This window comes from Mus pahari, chromosome 12, assembly GCF_900095145.1.
Source record: "Mus pahari chromosome 12, PAHARI_EIJ_v1.1, whole genome shotgun sequence".
Taxonomy (NCBI): domain Eukaryota; kingdom Metazoa; phylum Chordata; class Mammalia; order Rodentia; family Muridae; genus Mus; species Mus pahari.
The window spans coordinates 50842656-50868334 of NC_034601.1; the positions used below are offsets into that span (position 1 = coordinate 50842656).

Below are 25679 nucleotides of genomic sequence, written 5' to 3' on the forward strand. Positions count from 1 at the left end.
TCAATATAACCATACCTTTGATTATTTTGGTTTCTATAAAGACTATTGGTACTTTTGATTAAAAATTTTTTGTGCCAGAAAAAAGTGATATTGAGAAAGTCCAGGATTTATACACTAGCATCTAAACTTAACGAGAAATTCAAAAATAGGTGGGAAAACCCTATGAAATAAAACATGCCCATGAAAATATTTGAGTTAAAATGCTAACATATGGGGCTGGAGAGATGGCTCAATGGTTAAGGGCACTCACTGACTGCTTTTCTAGAGGTCCTGAGTTCACAGCAACCACATGGTCGCTCACAATCATCTGCAATGGGATCTGATGACCTCTTCTGGTGTGTCTGGAGACAGCGACTCATATATAAAATAAATAAATCTTTAATAAAAAAATGCTAACACACTTCACTACAATGACAGACATCTGACATTTTACTCCATTTAACAAAATTGTCTATGAGCATGGAGACAGGATTTACTCAGAGTCAAAAGAGAAGACTCATTTAAAGGTACTGGCAATTTCAAATTGATTACCTACAGAATTCATCTTTTTCTTTTCTTTTCTTTTCTTTTCTTTTCTTTTCTTTTCTTTTCTTTTTTTTCTTTTGGTTTTTCGAGACAAGGGTTTCTCTGTATAGCCCTGGCTGTCCTGGAACTCACTTTGTAGACCAGGTTGGCCTCGAACTCAGAAATCTGCCTGCCTCTGCCTCCTGAGTGCTGGGATTAAAGGCGTGTGCCACCATACCTGGCCAGAATTCATCTTTTAAAGTTGCAATTTTTTGAAACAATTAAAAATAATAAGGCCATAACACTTATCACCAAAAAATCAATTTAGCATGTGAGTGGATATTCAAAAATTATTTGAAGTATTATCTTCAAATATTTTGATAATGACAAAGGAAATATTTTTAAAAATGTTTCATATGCATTTATATATTTAAAATTTTAGAAAACCAGCATTTTAAAAGTAGATTTAAATGTAAGTAGACTTGAGTAGAGTTATTTTATAGGCCCATCAATACTGTATCAATTTATTAATCAATAAATGAAAACTTCAAATAAGAAAACAACTTTTTTTTATTCTAAAATATGTATCCAGTTGAAGACAGGCACGATGGTGCTTGCTTCTAATGCAAGGACTCTGAAGGCAGAGGCAGACGGATCTCTGAGTCTGAGGCCATCTTGGTCTACACAGTGAGTTCCAGGACAGCAAAAGCTACTCAGAGAAACCTTGCCATGAAAAAAACAAACAAAGCATCAGACAAAAAAAATGTATCCAGTTGCATAATAAATTACAGCTTAAACCCAAACTTTCTAAACCACTTACCTTTTCCTTAACAGTTAATTGGAATAAAACATAGAACCAATTATTTTTAGTTTCTAATAGGGAGACAATGGTGGTGCCCAAGATGGGGGAAAGTTAGTACAACAGGAGTCAAAGAAAAAAAGCTGCCTCAGGGCATACCCCAGCCCTGAGTCAACTGTAAAAACATACAGGAACTGAGTAGCCTGGTCTACACAGTGAGTTCCAGACAGTTATGCAAAGATATGCTGTATCACGAACACACACACACACACACACACACACACACACACACACACACACGAGAGAAGGGTGGGGTGGGGTGGGGTGGGGGTGGAATATCTTTCTGGATCGTACCTGCAAATGTACTGGTAAAGTTACTGGATCTTGGATTCCGAAATTTGACATACTTATCTGTCCACCATGTAAGCCCACTCTTTAGCATCGGGACTTCTATCTGTGTAGACGGATTCAGGGTGTATGAAAGAGTTATGGTATCTGAAATAAATTTAAAATCACGGTGGACATGTTAGGGAGCCATTTTGCCACCTTTCAAAATGCAGACCCGGACCCAGATGAAAAACAAATTAGGGTGGTTTTTGTTTTTTGTTTTTCCCCAGACACTCAACATGCCTACATGCCATACATGCTGATTCATGAGATCATTTTTTCCTTTACCAACATTGGGCCAATTATTGAAAAATATTCTTTGGCTCCATTTAACTCGTTCCCTGATTATTCCTTCAGATTGCTGGCGAGGGAGAAGTTATTTACAAATGAAATGCCAGACATCAGTGTTCTGGCTTATCCTGGATGAAATATTTGGCACTAAGCAAGCAAATAAAACCAGCCACTCGGCTTCCTGAGTAACATCCTGGAGGCGGGGTGTGTGTGTGTGTGTGTTACATAGTTATGACGGAGGTAGGGAAAAGTCACCTACCATTGAATATGCTGTTGGCAATTGCACCACAAGGAATGATGGGAGTGTCATTGTGGGACACTTGGAACGGAGAACAGTTCGTAGTATCCTGTATGCAAGATGATGTATCATTAGAAGTGTTTTTGGCAAACAGACTATTGAAAAAGAGGCTACTGGCAAGGTGCATCAACCATCACTAGTGGATGGACTGCTCTCTGTGCTCCTCAGGCTTTCTGGCTCACTTAGACCACGGAATGCTCATTCTTTGGAGATTTGTGTGCTTGTGGGTGTCTAGAGATGTTGTTTCCTTGTTAACAGTACAGAGCATGTCAAAAGTATGTGCAGGAAGGATTTTTACTTTGCTATGCTGAGTATCACATTAGGTCTATATAGAAACAGGTTTTAAAACCCTTCCCGTTAAAGTGTACCATACTCAGAGGGTCCCTTGGGTCAGGTTCCAGAGCTAGATTACCTCACTGGGAAATGCTTCGCTAAACGTGTTTAGGTTATCACTTCCACAGACTGTCAGAAGAAGAGTCTCACTAACATGTGTGGACTGCTGACAATAACAGCTTAGGTCCACAGAGATATCCAGTACAACCAAGGCTTTTATTCACGAAATTCTCCTTTAAGAAGGATAGATCAGGGCTTCAGTTTTAGAAAGGACAAACATGATTAGCAAGTGAGTCAAATAGAGACCACGGTCTCTTAAAATTCATGAAAGGTTAATTACTCAGTTGCCAAATAATACCTGGTTTAAAGGGGGACAGCTCTCTCTCTCTCTCTCTCTCTCTCTCTCTCTCTCTCTCTCTCTCTCTCTCTCTCTCTCGGTAATATTTACCCAAAATGCTCAGCCCTGTCACCCTAAGTAAGAATGAAGCAAACGTTTCTTTCTTTAAAAACCTAGATGCCAAGGCCTGCCCCATGCCCGTCTAGAGACGGAAATAACCACCTGGCTTAAAACAAAGGAAGAGAATACTACACCAAATGGAACCGAGCCTTACCCAAATATCCTTACCCACCAATTGGCTATTGCTTCTTGATAAGATATATCGGTAGAGATTCTGATAGAAACCATACAGTTTGTAGTACATATAAACATCACCCTGCATAGAAGAAAAAAGAAGCAATTCCTATGAATTAACTGGAACATTAGTAAACATTAACACCCTCCACCCCATTGAAAGTAGAAACTAGAACCTCAAAAAGAAAAATCAATCAATCAATCAATCAATCAATCAAAACAAAACAAACCAAAACAAGGCAGCATTCCTCTGTGTAGCCCTGGCTGATGTGGGGCCAGGCTGCCCTTGAGTGCTTGCTTGCCCTGCCTGCTTCTACCCCTGGAGTGCTGGGATTAAAGGCATGCACCACCAGGCCCAGCTTTAGGCTGTGTGGTTTCAATACATTAACTTCTGGTTTACAAATATTGTCTCTTTTTCGTAGCCCCAGGAAAAATGCTTTGCACAGTTTCTTAAAAATACTGTGCACAAGACTTCAATACCTAGATATTTTTCCTGATGAAACACAAGATTCCCTTTGTGGGGCGTCCCTGACCAATCTAAAACAGTCGGATCAGCAGCAGCACGGGTATACGCTTTCCCAGCCGCCTCTTCGGTGTGGTAACCCAGGGAACAGAAGTGGTTCCCAACCTGTGGCTCACCGACCCCTTCAAGGGTCAGTCCTTCCACAGGGGAAGAGCATCAGAAAACTCAGATATTTATGCTATGATTCATAACAGTTGCAAGATTACAGTTCTGAAGTAGCAAGGGAAATAATTTTATGGCTGGGGGGGGGTCACCACAGCATGAGAAACTGTATTAAAGGGTCGCACAGCATTAGAAGCTGGAGACTTGTGTGGCTGAAGTGATTTGAGACGTTAGAGTCCAACAACATCCCAGGAATTTTCCCAGTAAGAGTGGGATGTATGTGGGGCTCGACTAAGAGGGAGCTGCTGCCCATTCATTATCCGCTAATGTTCTTAGCGGTCTAGCAATCAACGGCTGTCAACAATGTTCCAGTGAAGAACAGGCTGTGTAGTAAGATGTTGCTGGAGACTGTGCTGTCCTGCAGTATATTTATACTATGACACAGTGGGATGCGGGAGTAGCCACAGCAGCCACTGCTGTAGGATGGGGGACCTCTCGTCTGTGCTGATGTGTTAAAACTGGTGAGGAATCTAGTCTCATTGTACTAAATGGTAGTCTAGGAGCAATCGGGTAGATAGCATTATTGTGCTTATTTTAGGACGGATGGGGTCTGGTGCGTTGAGTGCTTTAGTAGTGACTTGGTTTTTAGTTGAACAACCTCACTAGGAGGATTGTATGGGGTGTCATGGAGGGACCAGAAGGAGGTGCTGGCTGGCTGGGCTCTCTGTGGGTGTGTGTATGTGAGCCTACCTTAGTGACCCTGATGTATCAGTCCCTGGCTCACAAGGCTCCCTGGAGCCCTGGCCTTTGTGCTGAATGACTTCAGAGCTCAGAGCTAGGGTCACAGCTTCGATCCCAGCAATAAAAGCTGAGAAGGGATATTTTTTATGCCTCCATGGTCTTATTTAACAGTCAAGACTTAAATGAGAACGGTATTTTCTTCTGCTTCCTAAAGATATTTCAAAAAGTGTATCCTGTGCTCTGCATTCTGAACCTTTTCTCCTCTTCCTCAGTGCCCCTCCACCCCACCCTGCCACATACCTGGTCCCCTCATTTCTTTCCAAATGTCTTACTGAAGGAGCCCAGGTACAGGTTGATTTTCTGTCCGTGTCTCCACTGAGCCCCCTACCTTAGGGCTACTTACAACTCACTCAGCTGGTCCCCAACCCAAGTCATTGTCGTTTCCTGCAAACCTACATACTTCTCCCCTCGTCCCCCCTTCCTTAAAGGTCAGAGTAGACAGTTCCCCTCTGCCAGGAGTTCCAGGAAGTTTCTTCACTGGATCTCCCTAGGACCCATATTAACACGGGAGTTTAACTAAGGCAATAGAAGGGGCTTCCCTTATCTTTCTTGGCGGTCCTCCCACTGCCAGAGAGCCAGGGCGAGATCCTCTTTGGGATTGAACATGAACGACTACGCTGCTACGATGACATGGGGCTATTGAATCCATCTGCCTGGCGAGTGACACCAACTTAATATGTGACTTTGCCCAACTCGCAAAGCTTCTTAGTCCAGTAATGTTTTCCCCTAACACAAGGTTTTACGCAGAACAAATTCAACAGCCCTGCCCACGCAGATATTTATGGTAGAACCCGAGTGGCCGATCTCACAAGTTATGTTGGAAAGTTAAGAATCTTCAAGTTTAGAAACAGAAAAAAAAAAAAAAAAAAAAAGTAAGAACGACAAGGGCATGCATGCTGAGGGTGTGTAGCATCATAGGTTCGAGACTCACCCTTTCGAACTCTCTATTTCTTGTCCCTTTCAGGTTTTGGAAAGGATTTGATGGAAAATGCAAACCCACCATGGAGAGGTATGAGGAACTCACCTCCATTTTCTCCGGAAGGTAAAAGGAAAGAGAACAGTTGCATGCTTTGTCAAAATTAGAGCTATCTTCCCGGAGCTGAGCGCAATTCGCACACGTGTTTGTGTAATTTATCTGTCAGGATTGGAAAACAATAGTTCACTTAAAGGTTATATGAGTCCACATCTTAAAATTCAATGCCCGAGCCCCCCACCCCCACCTCTTTTTTTTTTTTTTTTTTTTTGAGATGGAGCCTGTGACAGGGCTAGAGGGCAGTCTGCTGCGTGGGCGAGCTTTTCTGGGGTACTTGGAAGCCTTCTCACGATCTCTCATTTGAAGTTGCCTGAAGGCGTTTTTCACTGGCCAGGAAATCCATGTGTCTGTGGCACGCTTATGTGATTTTCTGGGGTGACGCCGCTGCCCTTCTTAGTCATAGGAACGGCTACTAGGAAGGTATTAGTCAAGGGTTTGTGAAAACTATGCCCACAGCCCGAGTCTAATCACCTTCACTGGGAACTCATTCTCTATTTTTCCATTTTATTGTATGGAAAATATTCATATTAATTATTTTACACGTCCTCTGAAGGAAGTTACTAAAAGCGACCAAACGGGATAGCAAATATTTCCAGACTATATTATTGATGTATGTGGAATAGTTCTCAGCCTGAGAAGGTGTTGTGTTCTGCGTTTTCAAAGTTAAGTTCTCTGAGAAACTGTGTAATGAATTCTTTTAAAAAGAGTCACATGTCCCAAGTGGGGGACTCCTGGGTGCTCTGGCAAAGCAGCCAGCAGTCAATTCTGGGAGGATGCAGCCGGAAGAGTGTGGTGGTTGCGGGGAGGGGGAAAGCTCAGAGAAAAGGGCCCGGGGGCTGCACCCTCCCCATCCCCGGGGGCAGATTCTTCCTCCCTGCCCACGATGAAGAGTCACGAGAGGATTCCGGGAGCATAGAAGCTCAGAGGAGCAAGGGCGTGGCTTTCTCTTTGGCAAGGGGCCAATAGGATGAAGGATTTTTTTGAAGAGAAAACTAACGGGAAAGAGTAGAAATATTGAACTGTGCAAAGCCCTTGAAGGAGCTGAAGTGTAAATTCACTAATGTGCTACAGGGCTTTATGTCACCATTCTTTATACACATAACATGGCTTGAATGATTACTTTGATAATATTTATGTCTTTTCTGGCTGTAGACTGTACGTTAATTTATAAAGAACATGAAGGAACAGAACAGTACACAGCCAAGAGCCAGCACAGACAGCACACTGAGCTGAGCCAAGGGACCCGAGGCTCCAGGGCGGTCCAAACCCTCATTGGACTGGAGTATTATATTTGACCTCCAGTGTCTACATTTTGGTCACCAGTACATTTCATGTGACAGTTTGTCTACAAGTGATGTCACACAGGAGTGCACTTTATCTCATCGATTCCATTTTGGGTTATGGAGGCAGAATTAGGAGAGATGTTTCATGCTCGTACAAGTTTTGATTAGATGGTATCTCTGTTGCTTTCTACCACTAAGAACATAGGTGAGAAATGCATATCCCTCATGGACTGTGAATGTAATGACAGTATCTGCAATTCAGTGTTCTGCTGAACGTGTAAATCTATAGACAAAAAAAAAACAAAAAAAAAAAAACCCACAACAAAGAATGAAATCTGCGATTATAGAATCTGAGAGGCTGGTGTCATTTGTACTTAAAGTGACTTGAAAAGAGTGATTCCTTGTGCTCCAGGGCTAAATGAGAAAAGGGAAGGCCAGCTTCGAACTCTTTTTCCTGCTAGGCAAGGGTTTGAACATCCTGGCCTGCAGTGTTCAGTTTATCTTTATCACTTGATGAAATTAAAACAACAACAACAACAACAACAACAACAAAACTTCTCTGTGCAATAGAGATTTACCCTCTAGCCATTGCTGGTTCCCTAATAAGGTATTAGAGACAACCCTGTCTGAAACACACAAAACAATCAAACAGACTTACGGCAAATACCCTGTAATGTCATGGGATAAAAGCATTTTGTTAATAGTTATTTGAAGACTGGCTTTAGTCAACAGTCAGTGATTTAGTCACTGTCTCATGTCCAAGGTAACATAATTCAGCAATGACTGCCTCTTAGTGAAAACTGTCCCCCTCTCCTTCCACACTTCCTTCCAGAGGAAGAAAGATAGGAAAAAAAAAACCCGATGGAGAAGCAAATACAATGTGCTGTTTCTAAGATGAAGATCAACCTCGCTTGCAAACACATGGCTTTGATAATCTCTCATCTCTTTCAGCATAGACAAGTTTCATGGATCAGAATGGAATTCCCCATGTAGAACAAGCTGGCCTTGAACTCACGGAAAACCAACTGTCTCTGCCTCACAAGTTCCAGGATTAAGGGTTTGTGCCACTATCGTTGGATGAAAATGAGATTTTTATATACCACCACAGGGATGTAAATTATGAAAAACCGCTATGGAAAACAGTGTAGGGATCCTTCAAAAAGGTAGTTCTGTCCTAAGATCTGTCCATCTCACCAAGGATAGAGCTGAAGGAAATGAAATCAGCACATCAAAGAGATACCCATATATTTTTGCTGTCCTATTCATAATGTTATGGAATCAATTTCATTGTCCATTGACAGATGAATAAATGGAACGTTATTTGGTCTTAAAGACAAAAATCTTGTCATGTGCAGCAAGATGAATGGATACAGAGAATATTAGGACAACAGATATTGCATGGTCTCATATAGATCAGATCTTAAACAGTTCATCTGCAGGCAGAATAGTTCATTAGCCAGAGGCCAGGAAGGGCAGTGGGAGGAGGAGTGTAGCTGGATGCAACAAACTGAACGCAGAAAGAACAATCCTTGTGCTGCCCAGCACAGCATTGTGCCCATGGCTCACAGTAACTTCCTTTATACTTCATGAGAAAGGAGAAAGGAGCTAGAGTGTAGTCACAAAGAAGTGGCAAGGAGAGGAAAACCATAATTCCCTCAATCAGCATATATACATATGTATGTATGTATGTATGTATGTATGTGTGTGTATGCATGTACTGAAAAAAATCACCGTGCCCAGTAAATTGCTACAATCATGACATATTTTTTTCCTTGTGTGGTTTGGTGTTTGTTTAAATATTAAAAGAGATAATAGTTTATTCATTCATTAGCACAGAGATGGTGTCTGCTTCAATTAGAATAGAAGAATACCTAAAAATTGGGCTAAAAACTGAGCATTCAAAATAATTTTGAATTATTTTCATAAATACTTACTTGGCTAAATTAGATTACTTAAAATTATTTCCTCTTATTTACAACCATGACATATTAATTTCACAAGAATAACATTTAAAAAAATGCACATGCTTTAAGAACCCAAGATCTTTCTTTTTGGCTGGCTCTGTGCTCTGATTTTGTGCTCTGTGTCCTATAATGTAACCTGTATAGGATTACTGGGGCCTGGCAGTCTTTTGAGCCTGCCTCTCTTCTTTCACCTGTTTGTTGCTTGCTCACTTCTTTACAGTCACCTGACTTGGCCAGGCTCTCATACATAAATGTGGCCAGAGATGACCAACGTGACAGTAGGAATGAGTGAAGTCACTGCCGTGGGCGGGCTTTCCCCATCTGCATCCCCTGCCAGTCCAGCGTTGGGTGGATCCAGTCACATCTAGTTACCTGTGGAGGGGCTATGTCCTTAAAGTGATCACACCTGTTTATAGTCCCAAACAGAAAACCTTTGGGAATTAAAAATACAACACAGGACCAACCTCAATTTCCTTGGTGCTCTTTGCAGACAACAGAAGGATGACGCCCACAGAGAGGCAGAATCCTCCTGTGGTGAAAAAGATAGAGAGGACCACCGAGGCCGATAGATTTAGCTGCTGGGTGGGCAACGTCTGCTGCTTCAGTGCTGTGTTTTCTGGCAGTCTGGACCGGTCATACTGGGGCATCATCTCCATCTTGGTCCTGTGGGTAACTCACATACTTTTGGGACATTTAGAACATTCATACTTAAAGTAATACCACATAATGCTAATGGTACATGAAGAAGTACGTTAGGCAGTGAATTCACTTTTGCTTTCTGATCTTAACTCTCTAAGCAGACCTGCTACGTACAGGAAGTGCAGCTCTCTCCAGGCACTCCTGGGTGTATTTTATTTAGGCTCAGAAAGGCTGACATGCTAAAACACCATGCCTATAAATGTTCTCCTCCTTCAGGTCTATAAAAACCAACATCTATAACAACCGCCGGGAAACAGTTGTTACGGCTTGTTTCAGAGATTTGTTGAGTATGTCAAGGCAAAACCTTTCCAAATTTATCTTTAGAAACTTGTGTAAATCTTTGGTGATTATTACAATCAAAGTTAGGGTTATCCACTTCGTCTGAATATGGCTATAGTCTAACAGGAATATGAACTAAATTGGGGAAAACGCTCTGAAATTACAGCTAGCTTTGCCATTTGTGATGATACAGAAAGAAAAACAAACAGGGATTTGGAGACTATATATGCATGTACTTAATTAACTTCATCAGCTTTCTTTTTTGTTTTGTTTGCTTTCTTTTTTCATACACAAGAGAGACCCAGGCAGAACACGTAGATTGCGACATCTCATTTTGCAGCTGGAGAGATGGCTTGGTGTTTAAGAGCACTGGCTGCTTTTCCTGAGGACCCAGGCTTGATTCCCAGCACCCATAGGGTGGTTCACAGCTGTCTATAATTCCAGTCCCAGGGGATCCAATTCCCTCTTCTGGCCTTCTTGGGCACTACACGCACATGGTGCACAGACATTTACTCAGGCAAAATATTCATACACATAACATAAAAATAAAAATCTTGAAAGAAAAAGTCTCTCTCAAGCTCTCTTTGACCTACTCATTGGAGGTTAGTGAAGTGTTGTCAGATACTCAGCCTTGCCGTACAGCGTTGGCTCTGTTCTGAGGGTTTTCTGCGTTGGCTGTAAACAATGTATAACTATTCATTTAAAAATGCCAGAGGATACAGACCAAGACTTTTATAAAGTAGGCAGAGAAGCCATGGTGTGTGTGTGTGTGTGTGTGTGTGTGTGTGTGTGTGTGTGTGTAAGAAGGCAATGACAAAGGTACCAGATTTAAAAGAATATCAAGAGAATGCAAATACACACAGAAAGTTTCCAATTCAGAATCAACCTTTATACGTGGAAAACAAGCAAAAAAAAAAAAAAAAAAAAAAAAGCAGCAAATTACTCATGGAAGAGTTCCGGTGCAAATTTGAATCTGACCTGCAAGTGCTGACAGCCAGGCTGCTGCTGCCCACTGTGTGAGATGTCAGGGAACACATACAGTCAACATCTATGAGCTGTTTTGTGAAATGAATCTGGCTAAGGGCTTGGGCAGCAATAGACCTGAGTTAGATTATGTGTGCAAAACTGTCTCCCAAGGCATCAGGCACGTTTGTGACACAAGTCCCTGCTCCCATGTTGGAACAGTTAATGCTCAGTAAGAGAGTTATCTCTAGAATGAACCATTAAGAACAGCATTTTTTAGCTTCCTTTCAAGACAAGGTGGCAAAGTACCAAGTTTCACAGGCAGTTCAATAGTCCTGGCTCTCCAAGAAATCAAATCTCTAGATACATAAATATATATTATATAAGTAATGGTCTCACACAAGTATAGAGGCGAAGTCTCAATCTGCAGAGGCCAGCCAGTGTCCCCGTTGAGTTCTGAAGACCAAGAGACTGGGATAACCTTAGAAAGAGCCAGTTTTTCCGTTAGAATTCTGTTACTGAGAGAAAGGGAGGGGGCAGCCTTTCTGTTCAGGTCTTTAAAGGAAGGGATGAATCCCACTCACATCATGAAGGGCAATCTGCTTTAATTAAGTCCATTGATTTAAATGTTACTCTCATTATAGATTACCACATAGAATAGTGCCTCGGCAGCTCTCTGGCACCATGTGGTTCAGACACGTAGACAATTAAAATCTCATCATGTGGTGCCTGGAGGGATGGCTCAGCAGTTAAGAGCTCTTGACTGCTCTTCCAGAGGTCCTGAGTTCAATTCCCAGCAACCACATGGTGGCTCACAACCATCTGTAATGGGATCCAATGACCTCTTCTGGGGTGTCTGATGATAGCGATGGTGTACTCATACAAAAAATAAATAAAATCTAAAAATAAAAATCTCATCATATGCAGTAAGTGCAAACTTTTCAGGGGCAGTATTCTTAAGAGAGACAACCAGGAACACAGTTTATATCTATCTATTAAATTCACTTTTTTCTATTTTTTATTATTTTTTACATTATGTATTTGATCATATTCTTTCCCCCAGCTCCTCCCTACCACCCTAACCATCTAGCCTCAGATTTTCTCAAAAAACAAAACAATAATGAAAACAAAAATCTAATACAGACAAAAAAATATCAAAACAGAAAGTCCACAAAAATAATAACAAAATAAATCCCCTCAATTGTTAGCAGTGTGTTATTAGGAGTGACTTTATTGCTATGTTCCTTTAGACTAATAATAGTAATAGGTTTTCCCCTAGGGCCAATGACCTACCTAGTCTTAGATTCTTGGTCACTTTAGCAGTTTCAAGTATGGGTTCTATCTCATGGAGTGAACCTTAAACCTGACTTTATGCAATACAACTTATGCTTGAAAATGCACTTCATACGCTTTGTTTCTTAATAAACAAGGTTCCTCAACAAATCAGCACTATTGACAGTTGGCTCTCTATTGGGTGGCACAGAATATTTAGCTGCATCCCTGGCTTCTACCCACTAAGTATCCCACTGGGTGCACTGGATGCTAATAGTAGCCTTCTACCTCAGTGTGCAGCTAATCACAATTTAAGCATTGCAAATATACACAAGGGGAAAACTCCCTGTCTAAGAGCCGTCATTGCTAGTAGTGGTGGTGTCATTAGAAAAATCTCTCACTGCCACCATTTCTTTCAAGACAGGGTTTCTCTGTGTAATCCTGGGTATCTCAGAACTTGAATTGTAGGTTGTCTCTGGAACTCATATCTGCCTGCCTCTGTCTCCTGAGTGCTGAGATTAAAGGTGTGTACCACCATGCCTGGCTTGAAGGACATTCTTAAACCCTTGTCTTTATTTTTCTGTAGTCATGGTGTAATCATGTATATGATAGTGAAACCATGGCATGTCCACTATTTATGAGGATATATGAACACATTTCACTGGAGACAGGGAACCAATGGCCAACCAAAGTTAGGATTCCAGTGTACCTTACCGAATCAATAAGCCATTGGTCTTACTTGAAGGAGGTTGTGGTTACTGACCCCCAAACAGCCACATTGCTTGAGTCAACTCTGTCATGGCAGCATAGGTGGAGTGTACTCTTCAGGAACTGGTCTACCTGCTATATGTTAATAACTCCCAAAACCACATAAGGCTGGGGCAGAATCACATACAAATGGGGGTAGGTGTGGGTTGCTGTCTATCTGCAGGTGAGGGCAGGCACGAGATATGGTGAGAGCCTGTGGCTGGGCAGTGGAAAAGGAGGAGGGCTGAGAATTTTAGAGACGAGTACAGAAAGTACAGAGGGAGAGAGGAGGAAGGAGAGGAAGAGATAAGATGGAACCTGTAGGAGAGGAAGAGGTGCCAGAAGCACGCAGTCCTGGGAGCTGTAAGTATTGAGGATTTCTTAGATAGATGATTAAATAATAAGCAGGCTGTGTTTGCCTTATCTAGGTGTGTAGCTTGTGTTTATATTAATTGAGTTTTGAGTTCATTGTGTGGGTGTTTTGTGGGTTGAGAATTTACTATTATAAATCTGACTAATAAATTACAAGCCTCTAGAGTTTTGACTTTACCTGGTTACTGGCATTTGGGACCGCTAACCACAGGGGGCAGATGGCTGGGAATGTGAGCAGAATCCACAGCAAGAGAACAGCAAGATGGGCAGCCGCTGCATGGGGCTAGCATGGGGGTGGAGAGACCACTGGGGCCAGAAAGTAGCCGGCACTAGTGTGGGATCGTGTCATTTTATATTTCACGCAACAGGTAGGGTGCAGAAAGGAAGGGCTGCAACCTTAGGATGGTTCCTATTCTATGCAGGAATGTCAACAGTCAGCACAGGTGTTCTGAAGGCAGCGATGTCTGCTAATGTTGAAGGATATCACAGTGCCTTCTTGGCAATACCACCCACTTTACATGTTTGGACTGCCTTATGTTTAACGGTCTTGAATTCCTTGCAGGATGGAAATACAGTAAATATAAGGGTAGAGTCAGACTGTGGTTATGTGTGCAGGGTGGGTGCTCACAGGATTCACAATGGTCTTAGTTTTAAGGGTGAATTAGTGGATTGTTCTGAATTTTGTCAGGCTTAGACTGCAATGTCTCCATATGAAAGTATGTCTGGTATATATTTTTCTACATTATCTCAGACATGCCACTTGACAAAAAGTTACACACCTGGATTATGAAGGTATGTGATCCATTCCACAGGCGAAGGAAATCTCACCTGTTAGGGTTAAGGGATTGCCAAGGGTCATGAAGGAAGAAGGACACATTGCTTTAGAACTCATAGAATATACTCCAAGAGTTACTGTAGCCACATGGGTGAGCCTTGGTGTGGCATGACCCCCAAGGGCCACGTGTCTTGAGGACTTCCTGCTGTTGTGGAGCTCTGTTCTGCTGGCGGCCCTCACATCCCTCTTAGTTTAAGAACTGTATGAAAACTCTAAGGGGGCCTCCAGTCCCTCACTGGACAGTATCATTGGCACTCACAATAATAATGTTAGATCTCTTTCCCACACTGCTGCTGGATCAGCTTGATTCTATCACCATCCTAGAGAAGAACTTAGACACGTAGAGCATCAGCAACGACCCTTAGAAAGCACTGGGAAAAGTAAAACTGTCAGTGAATCTAAGTCAACATGTTTTTACTACTGTCTCTGATGTAGAAAATCTTAGGAAACAATTTGACGTTCAGAAAGACATACTTTTTTTTTTTTTTGGTTTTTCAAGACAGGGTTTCTCTGTATAGCCCGGGCTGTCCTGGAACTCACTTTGTAGACCAGGCTGGCCTCGAACTCAGAAATCCACCTGCCTCTGCCTCCCAAGTGCTGGGATTAAAGGCGTGAGCCACCATGCCTGGCAAGACATACTCTTTTATCAGTTAAGCTAGGGACTTTTTATGATCAGGGAACAAGAACAATGGCAGCACTGGCTGGTGTGACTCTCACTGGGGCTGGACTGGTGATACCCATTTTTATAGCTATTTTTGCCCTCACTTTCCTGATATGATTTATAAGCACTGCTGATGAGTAGATATGAATTCTAAGAATATAAGGTAGATATGACTGACTTTTATATAAAAGTTTAGATTTATGATTCTTTTAAGTTTCTTAGAAGATTACCTTTAAAGATACATAATATAATGAGTATTCCTTCCTTTTTAACCAAACATTGCTGCCTGCCAGTAAGAGAAACTGGCTGAGAAAACTCCCTTGCTTGCTCACACTTTGTTAATCTATAACAAGTTGCTTAGTTACAAATGTACATGGGGTTTGGGGAATAATTTGTTTTCTTTACCTGTACTACGTAATGTTATTTCTTGTAAAGGCATTGGGGAATATATTGGTTTTTTTTTCACAATCATTCACTAGAAGGAAACTAAAACATAATCACATTATATTTTTAGACTGCTTGAAAGATTTTCCTGGGATATATAAGCTATGGAAGAAAGAACAAAGAATGGGTGGCTGGAGCATTGTTCTTTCCATCCGTCAACTCTGTATATGTATGTATATGATTTGTATGAGTAGGGGTATATGAATGTATATGATTTGTGTGAGTGGGGGTTTGCATGTTGTTCCTTCTACCCATTAACTATATGTGTATGTATGTATGTATGTAAAGCTTGTCTGGGCATGTGTTAGGTATATATATATATATATATATATATATATATATATACACATATATATCTGTACATGTCAGGTATATATATATATATATATATATATATATGTATGAAATTTTCTCTTTCCTTCTCTTTTTCGAAAGCCCCAAGGAGTTAAGAGTTCCTAGTTTTTCCGCTGGCCACAGAGAGTATCAGCCCTAGTAAATCAAGCTTTGTTCCCTCAGAGAAAAGACTTCAGAGTATCTTCTCTAGTCACTGGCTGCCATTAGCAGCAGACCCTGGAGGTATCTGGATCCACCCACTTCAGTGGCTCTAACCACTGACCCTGCTGCCTGCCTCAGTTTACCCACCCCGTGGATGCCAAAGCCCATCACTGGCAAGGGATGAGAGTGACAGGTTTGCTTTGGCCATCATATAAATTCACGACCGCCTACTCAAAATGGAAGATTTATTCCAAATAGCTTCTTATAATGATGCAGGTGTTTCTATTACATTGGGGTCTATCTCAGAGGCAGCTTATAAGGGCGAGAACCCATAAAAGCTCATACACCGGTGCAGGAAGTGCTACTGGGAGGTTGGTTCAGGTACAAGTTTATTGTGGCTAATTATAAAAGCAGTTCTAGCGACTGCTATTTGATTGTTTTCCAAGAGCACCAAAGCACAGAATATCCCAGTAACAGCAGTAACAGCACAAAATGGCAGGCTAGGCAGGTAAAAATTACCTAGGCCTTAAGAGTAGCCATGTATGGTGGTACATGCCCTTAATCTCAGCACTTGGTAGGTGGATCTCTGAGTTCTAGGCCAGCCTGGTCTATACATAGAGTGAGTTCCAGGACAGCCAGGGCTACACAGAGAGACCCTCTCTGAAAAATAAAATAATCTAACAACAAATGAAAAAGGAATTTGAACAATAAAAAAAAAATGTACTGTAACCTATAGTGACTGGATATAAAATTAACTCGAATAAATCAGTAGCCTTTCTTCATACAAATGATAAACAGGCTGAGAAAGAAATTAGGGAAACAACTCCCTTCACAATAGCCACAAATAATATAAAATATCTTGGGAGTAACTCTAACCAAGCAAGTGAAAGATCTCTCTGACAGTAATGTCAGGTCTCTCAAGAGAGAAATTGAAGATCTCAGAAAACGGAGAGAACTCCAACGCTCACGGATTGGAAGAAAATGGCCACCCTACCAAAGGCAATCTACAGATTCAACACAATCCCCATCAAAATCCCAACAGAATTCTTCAAAGACATGGAAAGAACAATTCTCAAACTCATCAGGAAAAGCAAAAACAATTCTTAACAATAAAAGAACTGGAGGAATCACCATCACTGACCTCAAGCTGTACTACAAAGCAATAGTGATAAAAACTGCATGGTATTGGTACAGAAACGGACACGTTGATCAGTGGAATAGAACTGAAGGCCCAGAAATAAGACCACACACTTATGGACACTTGATCTTTGACAAAGAAACCAAAAATATAAAATGGAAAAAAAGAAAGCATCTTCAATAAATGGTGCTGGTCTAACTGGCAGTCTGTATGTAGAAAACTGAAAATAAATCCATATTTGTCAAATGCACAAAGTTCAAGTCCAAGTGGGTCAAGGACTTCAGAATAAAAGCCAGATACACTGAGTCTAATAGAAGAGAAAGTGGGAAAGAGCCTTGAACTCATTGGTTCAGGGGGAAATTTCCTAACTTCAAGGGCTCATGCTCTAAGGTTAAGAATTGATAAATGGGACCTCATAAAATGGAAAAGCATAAGGCAAAGGAGATAGTCAATAGGACAAATTGGCAACCTACAGATTGGGGAAAAAAATCTTCACTAACCCCACATCCATAGAGGAATAATATCCAAAAAATATAAAGAACTTAAAAAGCTAATCACACACACGCACAAAACAACCAGAAAACCCAATCAAAAAATGGGGTATAGAACTAAAGAGAGAATTCGCAACAGAGGAATCTCGAATGGCTGAGAAATACCTAGAGAAATGTTCAACGTCCTTAGTGATCAGAGAAATGCAAATCAAAATGACCCTGATCTTACACCAATCAGAATGGCTAACATCAAAACCTCAGATGACAGCACATGTTGGTGAGGATGTGGAGAAAGAGGAACACTCCTCCTTTGCTGGTGGGATTGCAAACTGGTACAACCACTCTGGAAATCAATCTGGAGGTTCCCCAGAAAATTGGAAATAGATCTACCTGAAAACCCAGCTATACCACTCTTGGGAATATACCGAAAAGATGCCCTACCATGGCACAGGAGCACATGTTCCACTATGTTCATAGCTTTGTTTGTGATAGCCAGAAGCTAGAAATGACCCAGATGTTCCACAACAGAAGAATGGATACAGAAAATGTGGTTTATTTACACAATGAAATACTACTCAGCTATTAACAAGGATATCCTGAGTTTTGCAGGCAAATGGATGGAACTAGAAAAATATCATCCTGAGTGAGGTAACTCAGACCTAAAAGGACATGCATGGTATGTACTCACTAATAAGTGGATATTAGCCAAATAAATAAATAAATAAAAAGTACAGAATATCCAGGATACAATCCATAGCACTCAAGAAGGTTAACAAGCTGAAGGGCCCAAGTGAGGATGCTTCAGTCCCACTTGGGAGGGAGAAGAAAGCAATCACAGGAGTGGGGAGGGAGGGAGGGACCTGGATGAGAAAGGGGACAGGGAGGGTAAGAGGGAAACATGATCAGGTATTGGGTGGGGGGGGGAACAGGACTGAAGCTCAGAGCCAGCAGAAAGAATGGAAACAGGGAACCTCAGGAGGTAGGAGGTGGGGGGACCCTCCAGAATGTACCAGAAACCTGGGCTGTGAGAGACTCTCAGAACTCAAAGGGAGGGACCTTAGATGAAATGCCCTACAGCGGGGAGAGGGAACTTGTAGGGCCCACCTGCAGCAGAAAGACAGGGCATCAAGTGAGGGATGGGGTTGCAATCCCACAGTCAAAAATTCTGACCCATAATTGTTCCTGTCTGAAAGAACTGCAGGGATGGAGACTGAGGAAAAGGAGGCCCAGTGACAGGCTCAAACTGGGATCCAGCTCAAGGGGAGGCCTCAAGGTCTGACACTATGACTGAGGCTATGGGGTGCTCAAAAAAAGGGGCCTATCATGACTTCCCTCCGAAAGACCCAACAAGCAGCTGGAAGAGTCAGATGTAGATATTTCCACCCAACCAATGGACAGAAGCAGCTGACCCTGTGGTTGAATTAGGGAAGGCTGAAAGAAGCTGAGGAGGAGAGTGATCATGCAGGAGGACCAGCAGTCTCAATTAACCTAGACCCCTGAGATCCCTCAGACACTGGACCACCAAACAGACAGCATACACCAACTGATAATGAGGCCCCCAACACACATACAGCAGAGGACTGCTGGGTCTGGACTCAGTCAGACAAGATGCACCTAACCCTCAAGAGACTGTAGGTTCCAGGGAATGAGGGGGTCTGGTGGGATGAGGGGGTGGGTGTTGGGGACATCCTCGTGGAGTTGGGGGGGAGGGTGAGGAGGAGGTATGGGATGTGGAACCATCAGAGGGTGGCCCAGGGCGGGGATAAAATCTGGACTGTATACTAACATTAAATAAAAATTTAAAAAAAAAAGAGTAAAATATACATTCATGTGTTCTCACTGGTGTAAAAAATTACTGGGCAAAGAACTAAGAAAAGGGAAGCTCTATTTCACGAGGGTTCCAATAAAGATCAAAAGAAGAAAAGGAACAGGAAAGGAACCACAGTAATGGCAGCTACAATAATAATCTGTGGCTGCTAAAAATTCCTGGGTTGTTTGAAGAAAAGGGTATTTATATCTCTAAAGTATCTCATCCAAGATAAATATTGACTACAAAGGGGAAAGCGGCACGTACTTCTACTGCTGGGTGGCAGATGGCACCTTTACTTGGTGTTCAGGGTTGCTCGCGCTGGTACTGAGACACAGTAACATCATAAATCTCCTGATAGGACACAGGGAGATGGACAAACCGCCACTGTGGGTCTGACCCACACTCACAAAACCTCAAGTTGTGATGTGGACAAATCTGGATTTAGGATCGTTTACAACAGGGTTGATGAGTGCTGATCACATGACGTCACGAGAGAAGCGCCCATCACCTGATGTCACGAGAAGCGCAGACAGAGCACTGCCACCATGAGAAAGAATGACAAGTGTGGCATAGCCCTCCAACGGGAAATCAGAGTGACATCTACAGCTTTTTTAAACTCTACTGTGCTGACGTTGGGGTGCCAGTTTTGGTACACCTGTGCATTGGGTATCATCTTAGATGGTGACACTGGGGGAACCCGGGGAAGGGGACATGGGAAAAATTGTGCACATTGGAAATTATTTCAAATTAAAGGGTCAAAGCATATAAATGAATACGGCTGCTGTATTCCTACCTGCCTGCATCAGGTATACTTGCTCTTTCTAGTTTTGTTGGTCACACTGTGTGCCCCAGACTATGTTTCACAGTGAGGGAGTGCAGGAGACATCGCCTGACAGGCAGAGAGATGAAGAGACCTTAACACGATGATGCTGCACTTCCAGCTTTGTTTTCAGCTGGGGCAAAGACCCAACAGGCTTCCATCTCCTCACTGCTTGTCATTTCCAGATGACCCACCTGACAAGGGCTGTGAGTGCAGAAGCTCACAGATCTAACCTATCAATCCGAAATGAGGGAAGAGGGACTCATCCCAGGCCAGTAAAGGCACTTGAGACTCCGTGCCCTCACCATCACAAAGTGGTTTTGGTGCCCACTGCGGAGCCCACTTCTGAGCTTCAGCCCCGGCCCTCATGCTTCGGTGGACCTGCTCCATGTGCGTGACCTCCTGGCCTCTCTGACTTTTGTGAGATAGCATTTCTACTGTGCAGCCCACAAGACTAGCTCAGAGAGGGAAGTGGCTCAGTGGCTCAGCTGCTGTTTCCTGTCTCCTGCAGAGTCAAAGCAGAGGAGAAAGGAAAACTGTCTGCTCAACAAGACAACACGCACAGGCAGGGCTTTTATTATCTGAGGGCAGGAGCCAAAAGACAGACTCAGTTGTCAAAGAACCCCACGAGGCAGCCTCAGGGATCCACTGGGTGATGAACTTAACGTAATCACAGCGGAGTAGGTCACTGAGTGCTTGTGATGTTGGCAACTGGACTCTTCATCGGGAGCCAGGCTTAGAAAAGGCCCAGCTTCAAGGAGTCTGACTTGCACAGGCTGAACACTCCCATATCTAGAAGCTCGAAAACCTCCTTTCTTATCTAAAGGAGAGAAAAAGGACAAAACAGCAGAAAGGTTACGATCAAACAAAAATAGTCCAGGTGAACAATGCCAACCCCTGGGGGCCCATGTATTTAGACAGCTGTTATGGCCAGAATCAGAGAGGACAAACGTCCTGGTCCTAGGCAAAAGACAGAAGAGAGAGGTACTGTGTGAAACATGAGCTTCACAAAAGTGTCCTTATGTTTGCAGCATCGAGAAGGAAATGCCTAACGTGCTCCGAGGACTGCACAGGGTGCTTTTGGTAGCCCAGATTCCATGCAAAGACCCAATGCAGGATTGAGATAACTGTTCATGGCAGGGATGTAACAAAAATGTCTATAACTACACTATTTCGACACCGTTATAGCGTCAGGGACAGGACACACTCTCAGGATCAGCTGGCTTCTTTGATTTGACATTAGAATGGAAATCATCAAATCTGGACTCATTCCTGACAGCTAAGTACTTTCTTTTTTAAAAGACTATCCATGGATGGAGAGACAACTCTGTGTGCGGTGTGTATATATGTATGTGTGTGTACATGTTCCTGCACACATGTGGGTGCATGCATAGGAAACTAAGCCAATGTTTTTTTTTTAACTTGAATTAATGCCTAATATAACTCACCAACCAATTATTATGAACTTTGTTCAGTGTGGGGAAGCAGTTTTATGTGGTAAATTAACTCACAGCATGCTGTAGAGGCGTAATCCCAAGCCTCTCTGATAGTAGTCCTGGTAGCTGACCGACAGCCTTGTTTATTATTATGTAACCACTGCCCCCCCCATCAGATTAGATTGAAAAATTGCTCCATGGTAACATGGTGGGTGGCAAAAATAAAATTTCGACTTTATGAGGGCAGTGAGCAGTTTTTCATAGCTATATAGGGAGCTGCGCTGTGCCCACAAAGGCACTCAGTCCTTCAGTTTGAATCTACGGAGACACAAAAACCCTCCACACAAAACAAACACGTCTTTGTCAGTTATATAGTAGTTTTGTGAAGATGTGGCAAAGCCAGCAGCGATGATCAGCCCCTCTTCCCCCTCTTTGGCCAAAAATGTCTATGTAAGAAGGAATGGCAAAGATGACTGTCTGCGCTGGGAGGTACAGGGACAGGACGAATTCTCCAGATTGGCTGGCCTCTTTGAAGTACAGATGCCCTAGTGGGGCAGGAGTCATGGCCATTTAGTGAGCAACCGTACCACACATGGAAAGGATACAGTTACGTGTAAGCGGATGAGATGGCTCTATAGTAGTTACCTCAGTGTTAAAGACAGAAATGATTTCCAAAGGGAGAATGTGCTGGCTTCCCATGTCAAAGACTTTATTACTGTGTTTGAACTCAAAAGTTTAAATCGGAGAAGAAAAAAGATTAAAGACAACTGCTGATTACACAGTACCTCGGGAATGTCCATCATTCTCCTCAGCTTCTGATCTCTCCAGTTCCAGTCGAACACCAGAAACTTTAAGGGGTTCAAATTGAGGCCATCTGAAAGACACAGCGAGAGTCTCGGTAGTGGAGCCCCGGCGACGTCAGCTTATTAAAATGGTTTTTGTCTTCCTGGTTGCCTCACTTGCTGTCCTTCCCCCAGCCACGAACCTCTGCACAGTGATGCCTGCCTAATGGGAAACACTTGCAGCAGGTCGCTCCCTGCTTCTGAGGACAGAGCAGCCACTCTGGCGAAGCCTGTCCATCCTCGGGTGCTCCCTCCACTCCTCACGGTGGAGGCTGGGTCTCCATCTTCCTGATTCGAGAACCCGAGTCTTGCGGCCCAGCCCCGCAGAGGAGCTGAGAGCAGCAGACTCTATAGGGCTCTGAGGCAGTGGGGATGGGGAGAAGGATGAGGTTGGGGAGACCCTTTGATGGGGCTGGTAACCCATGTAAGGACTGCACCCACTCTGCTACGGGCTTTACCTAGGATTACTGCACAGCAAGACTGGAGGAGAGCCAGGTCTTGTGCGCCTGAGGAATCTCCATCCAGCTGCTTCCCATGCCTTTCCCTGTTCAGTCCCCACTCCCTGCCCCGGAGACTCTTCATGCCTTCTATAATTACAATACTTTCATTTAAAACACTCTCACTGGGATCCTGACAGGAAGCTGGGAAAAGAGAACAGGTTGATAGTCTTCCCTTAAAAGAGACCTAGTGCTGGAAAAGCCAACAGAGAAGCCCCTCTTAAATGGAACCACCTTTACCCAGAGCTTTAAAACACACATTGACAAAATAGCCTTCCTTCCATGATGTCTCAGTTAAAAAAGTTACCAGAAGCTTAAAGCTACTTGCAATGATCACTGTTTTATGCATACTTAAAAAAACTGGATAAAATTCAAATATCAATCCCAAAAGAATGGCAGACAATGTAATACATAGATATTTCTTTTTTTTTTTTAAGATTTATTTATTTATTATATGTAAGTACACTGTAGCTGTCTTCAGACACTCCAGAAGAAGGAGCCAGATCTTGTTATGGATGGTTGTGAGCCACCATGTGGTTGCTGGGATTTGAACTCATGACCTTCAGAAGAGCAGTCAGTGCTCTTAACCACTGAGCCATCTCTCCAGCCCAATATATAGATATTTCAAGTGAGAAGTAAATCAATTTTCTGACAAGGAAAGTCCTCATAATATATAAATATTTAAGTGAGACACATATTTATAATATAAAGCCCCCCTCTCTCTCTCTCACACACACACACACACCAAGCACACTGTAAACATGTGGGATGTAATACGATCTCTGCCCCATACAAATGTATAGTTATGTAGACGTGAGACCGAAAGGCAGTATAGTAGTTATAATCAACAAGAACTTATCTCTAAAGAAACTTAACTTTTATCTACATCTTTCTTCGTTTTAAAAAACTGCATTTATTTAGTGTATGTTTGTGTGCATGTGTGTGGGCCTGCATGCTAAGGTGAGTACGGAGGTTAGAGGCCAACTTGGAGGAGTCGTCCTTCTACTGTGAGTTCCAGAAATCAAACTCAGGTTCTGTGGTAAGCCCTTTTACCGTCTTAGCCATCTTACCCACCCACTCCGTATCTTCTGGCTTTTCTCACGGACTCATAGTCAGAAAGTCTCTATAATTGCTAAATTAAAACACTGCAATGCTGAAGATAGCTTTACAGATCCCAGTATCACAGAGATCTCTTTTTGCCATGTTAAGTCGTAACAGTAACGAAATGAGTTTTAAACACCTTACATGGATCCTAACACTATGGCTAATATATTTTAAACTATCTATCCAATCAGATTCTGAAGTAAAAACTTTCATTGATAACACAAATAATTAACAGCTCCTTAAATTATTTTTCTGGAGTCACTCATCTCTTCTGAGGCTCTGTTTTATCCCAGAAAATCTGAGTTCTAGCAGTAAGGATGCTCTGGATACTAGTCAGTAGCACACACAAAGGACGTCCGGCATAACACCACTTACAAGTAGGGATTAAAAAAATGTTTGTATCCCATCTCTATCAGGGACCTCTAGTGTCTTAATTCTTCGCCTCTGCACAGAACCCTGCAGGCGGTGGGTTTAGCTACAGATCATTGTCATCTGGCGAGGAATGGCAGGGGTTTTAAGCGATGCTTCCTGATACAATATTGTATTAGGCGATACAATATCTGACAAATGCAAAATAATTCAGGAATAGATCCAACAGAAGACAAGGTCACATTACTGTACTAAATAATTTAAAAATGAAGAATGAAATCAGTAAATGCGAACTGGACTCCAGGCTCACGTGTAAGTTTGGCAGCTCCAGTGGCAAGGGATGGAGACCCTGATAAAGGCCGGCACAGGCAGCTCAGTGAGACTTTTGTCTCACATCACACAGTGAAAGGAGCTCAGGTGACAGGACTCAGCGGGGACGGTTTGCCTAGCATGGGTGAGGTCTCCAATCTCCAGCACCTCAAAACAACCCAGCCCCTCCAAAACCTAATCTGGTAAGAAAAGGAACTGTAGGTCAGCAGGTTTCAGGAATACTTTCTGTGCAAAGCACAAAAGGGAAACACATGCTGGAGGAATATTCTGGAATATCCCTGTTTTATCTATAGAAATGATGTTTTCATTTCAGTCTGTTTATTATCCCATTATGACCAGAATAGGAGACTCTGAGGATCAAGCCTCATTTACCCAAGAAGGAAATTCTCAGCATAGCGGGCTCTCCCAGTTTCTCAGCCAGCTGATGGGTGAAGCGCACTCCAGCCACTGGAGTCTGACAGTGTTCAGGTGGGCAAATGCATTTCAGTGGGCCACAGTCGTCCTCATCCCCACAGCACTGCAGCTGCCTGGCTTCTGAGATCAAAGGCTGAGTTGAGTTTCTCACTGGGGGATTTACACAGAGGCCTGTGTATCTTTTTGCACTGCAAATGTGTTTGCCCAGACTCTCACAGGGTAAGACAAAGGGCTGGTTCCTTTGGATTATCACATCCCTATCTCATACCTTGTTTGACAAGTTCTTTGATTCTCCCTGGAGTCCCCACACCCAGGTGTATCACACGCTTCTCCAGCAACTTTACCTGTTCCTGGACCTTTTCAAAATGGAAGATAGGGAAGAAAAGGAAGAATCATTAAGAAAGAGTAACCACAGGCCATATTAGAGTATTTTATCTCTATGCAAAACCAACCAACCAACCAACAACAACAATAACAAAAAAAAAACAACAACAACAACAAAAGAAAAAACCAAAACCACCCCAAAACAAATAGGGGCACTTTTTTTTTTTTTTTTTTTTTTTTTTTTTTAAAGAAAATTTATATATATCAAAGGAACTGGGATATTAAGCTCAACCTTTGTTTAGGAGTGGTCAGGAGTGGAGCAAGGCAGAGAACATGATTGCATAGGCCAAGGAAGCCATGTGGAGGCATGAAACACAGAGGAAACCTT

General features: G+C 42.6%; 2 protein-coding genes across 5 annotated transcripts in view; both read right to left on the minus strand.

The window, feature by feature from the left end:
* Positions 1-11362, minus strand: part of LOC110330096 (cell cycle control protein 50C) — a 20130-nt gene extending 8768 nt beyond the window's left edge. Inside the window, exons 1-6 of the mRNA XM_021210058.1 lie at positions 11292-11362; positions 9414-9630; positions 5694-5804; positions 3224-3325; positions 2241-2328; positions 1658-1798 (exon numbers count right to left, since the gene is read on the minus strand). Coding sequence (XP_021065717.1) covers positions 1658-1798; positions 2241-2328; positions 3224-3325; positions 5694-5804; positions 9414-9605 — 634 coding nt within the window. The 5' untranslated portion in view covers positions 9606-9630; positions 11292-11362. The remainder of the gene's footprint in view (positions 1-1657; positions 1799-2240; positions 2329-3223; positions 3326-5693; positions 5805-9413; positions 9631-11291) is intronic.
* A 9106-nt stretch (positions 11363-20468) lies between these two features.
* Cmss1 (cms1 ribosomal small subunit homolog) overlaps positions 20469-25679 on the minus strand; it is a 299845-nt gene continuing 294634 nt past the window's right edge. For 2 of the 4 annotated variants that reach the window (XM_029544547.1, XM_029544546.1), the window contains exons 8-10: positions 25236-25323; positions 22197-22285; positions 20471-20795 (exon numbers count right to left, since the gene is read on the minus strand). In XM_029544547.1, the coding sequence (XP_029400407.1) occupies positions 20712-20795; positions 22197-22285; positions 25236-25323 (261 nt within the window). In that variant the 3' untranslated portion in view covers positions 20471-20711. Of the gene's footprint in view, positions 20796-22196; positions 22286-25235; positions 25324-25679 lie in introns of all 4 variants that reach the window. The other 2 variants (XM_029544545.1, XM_021209008.1) reach the window with 2 other exon arrangements.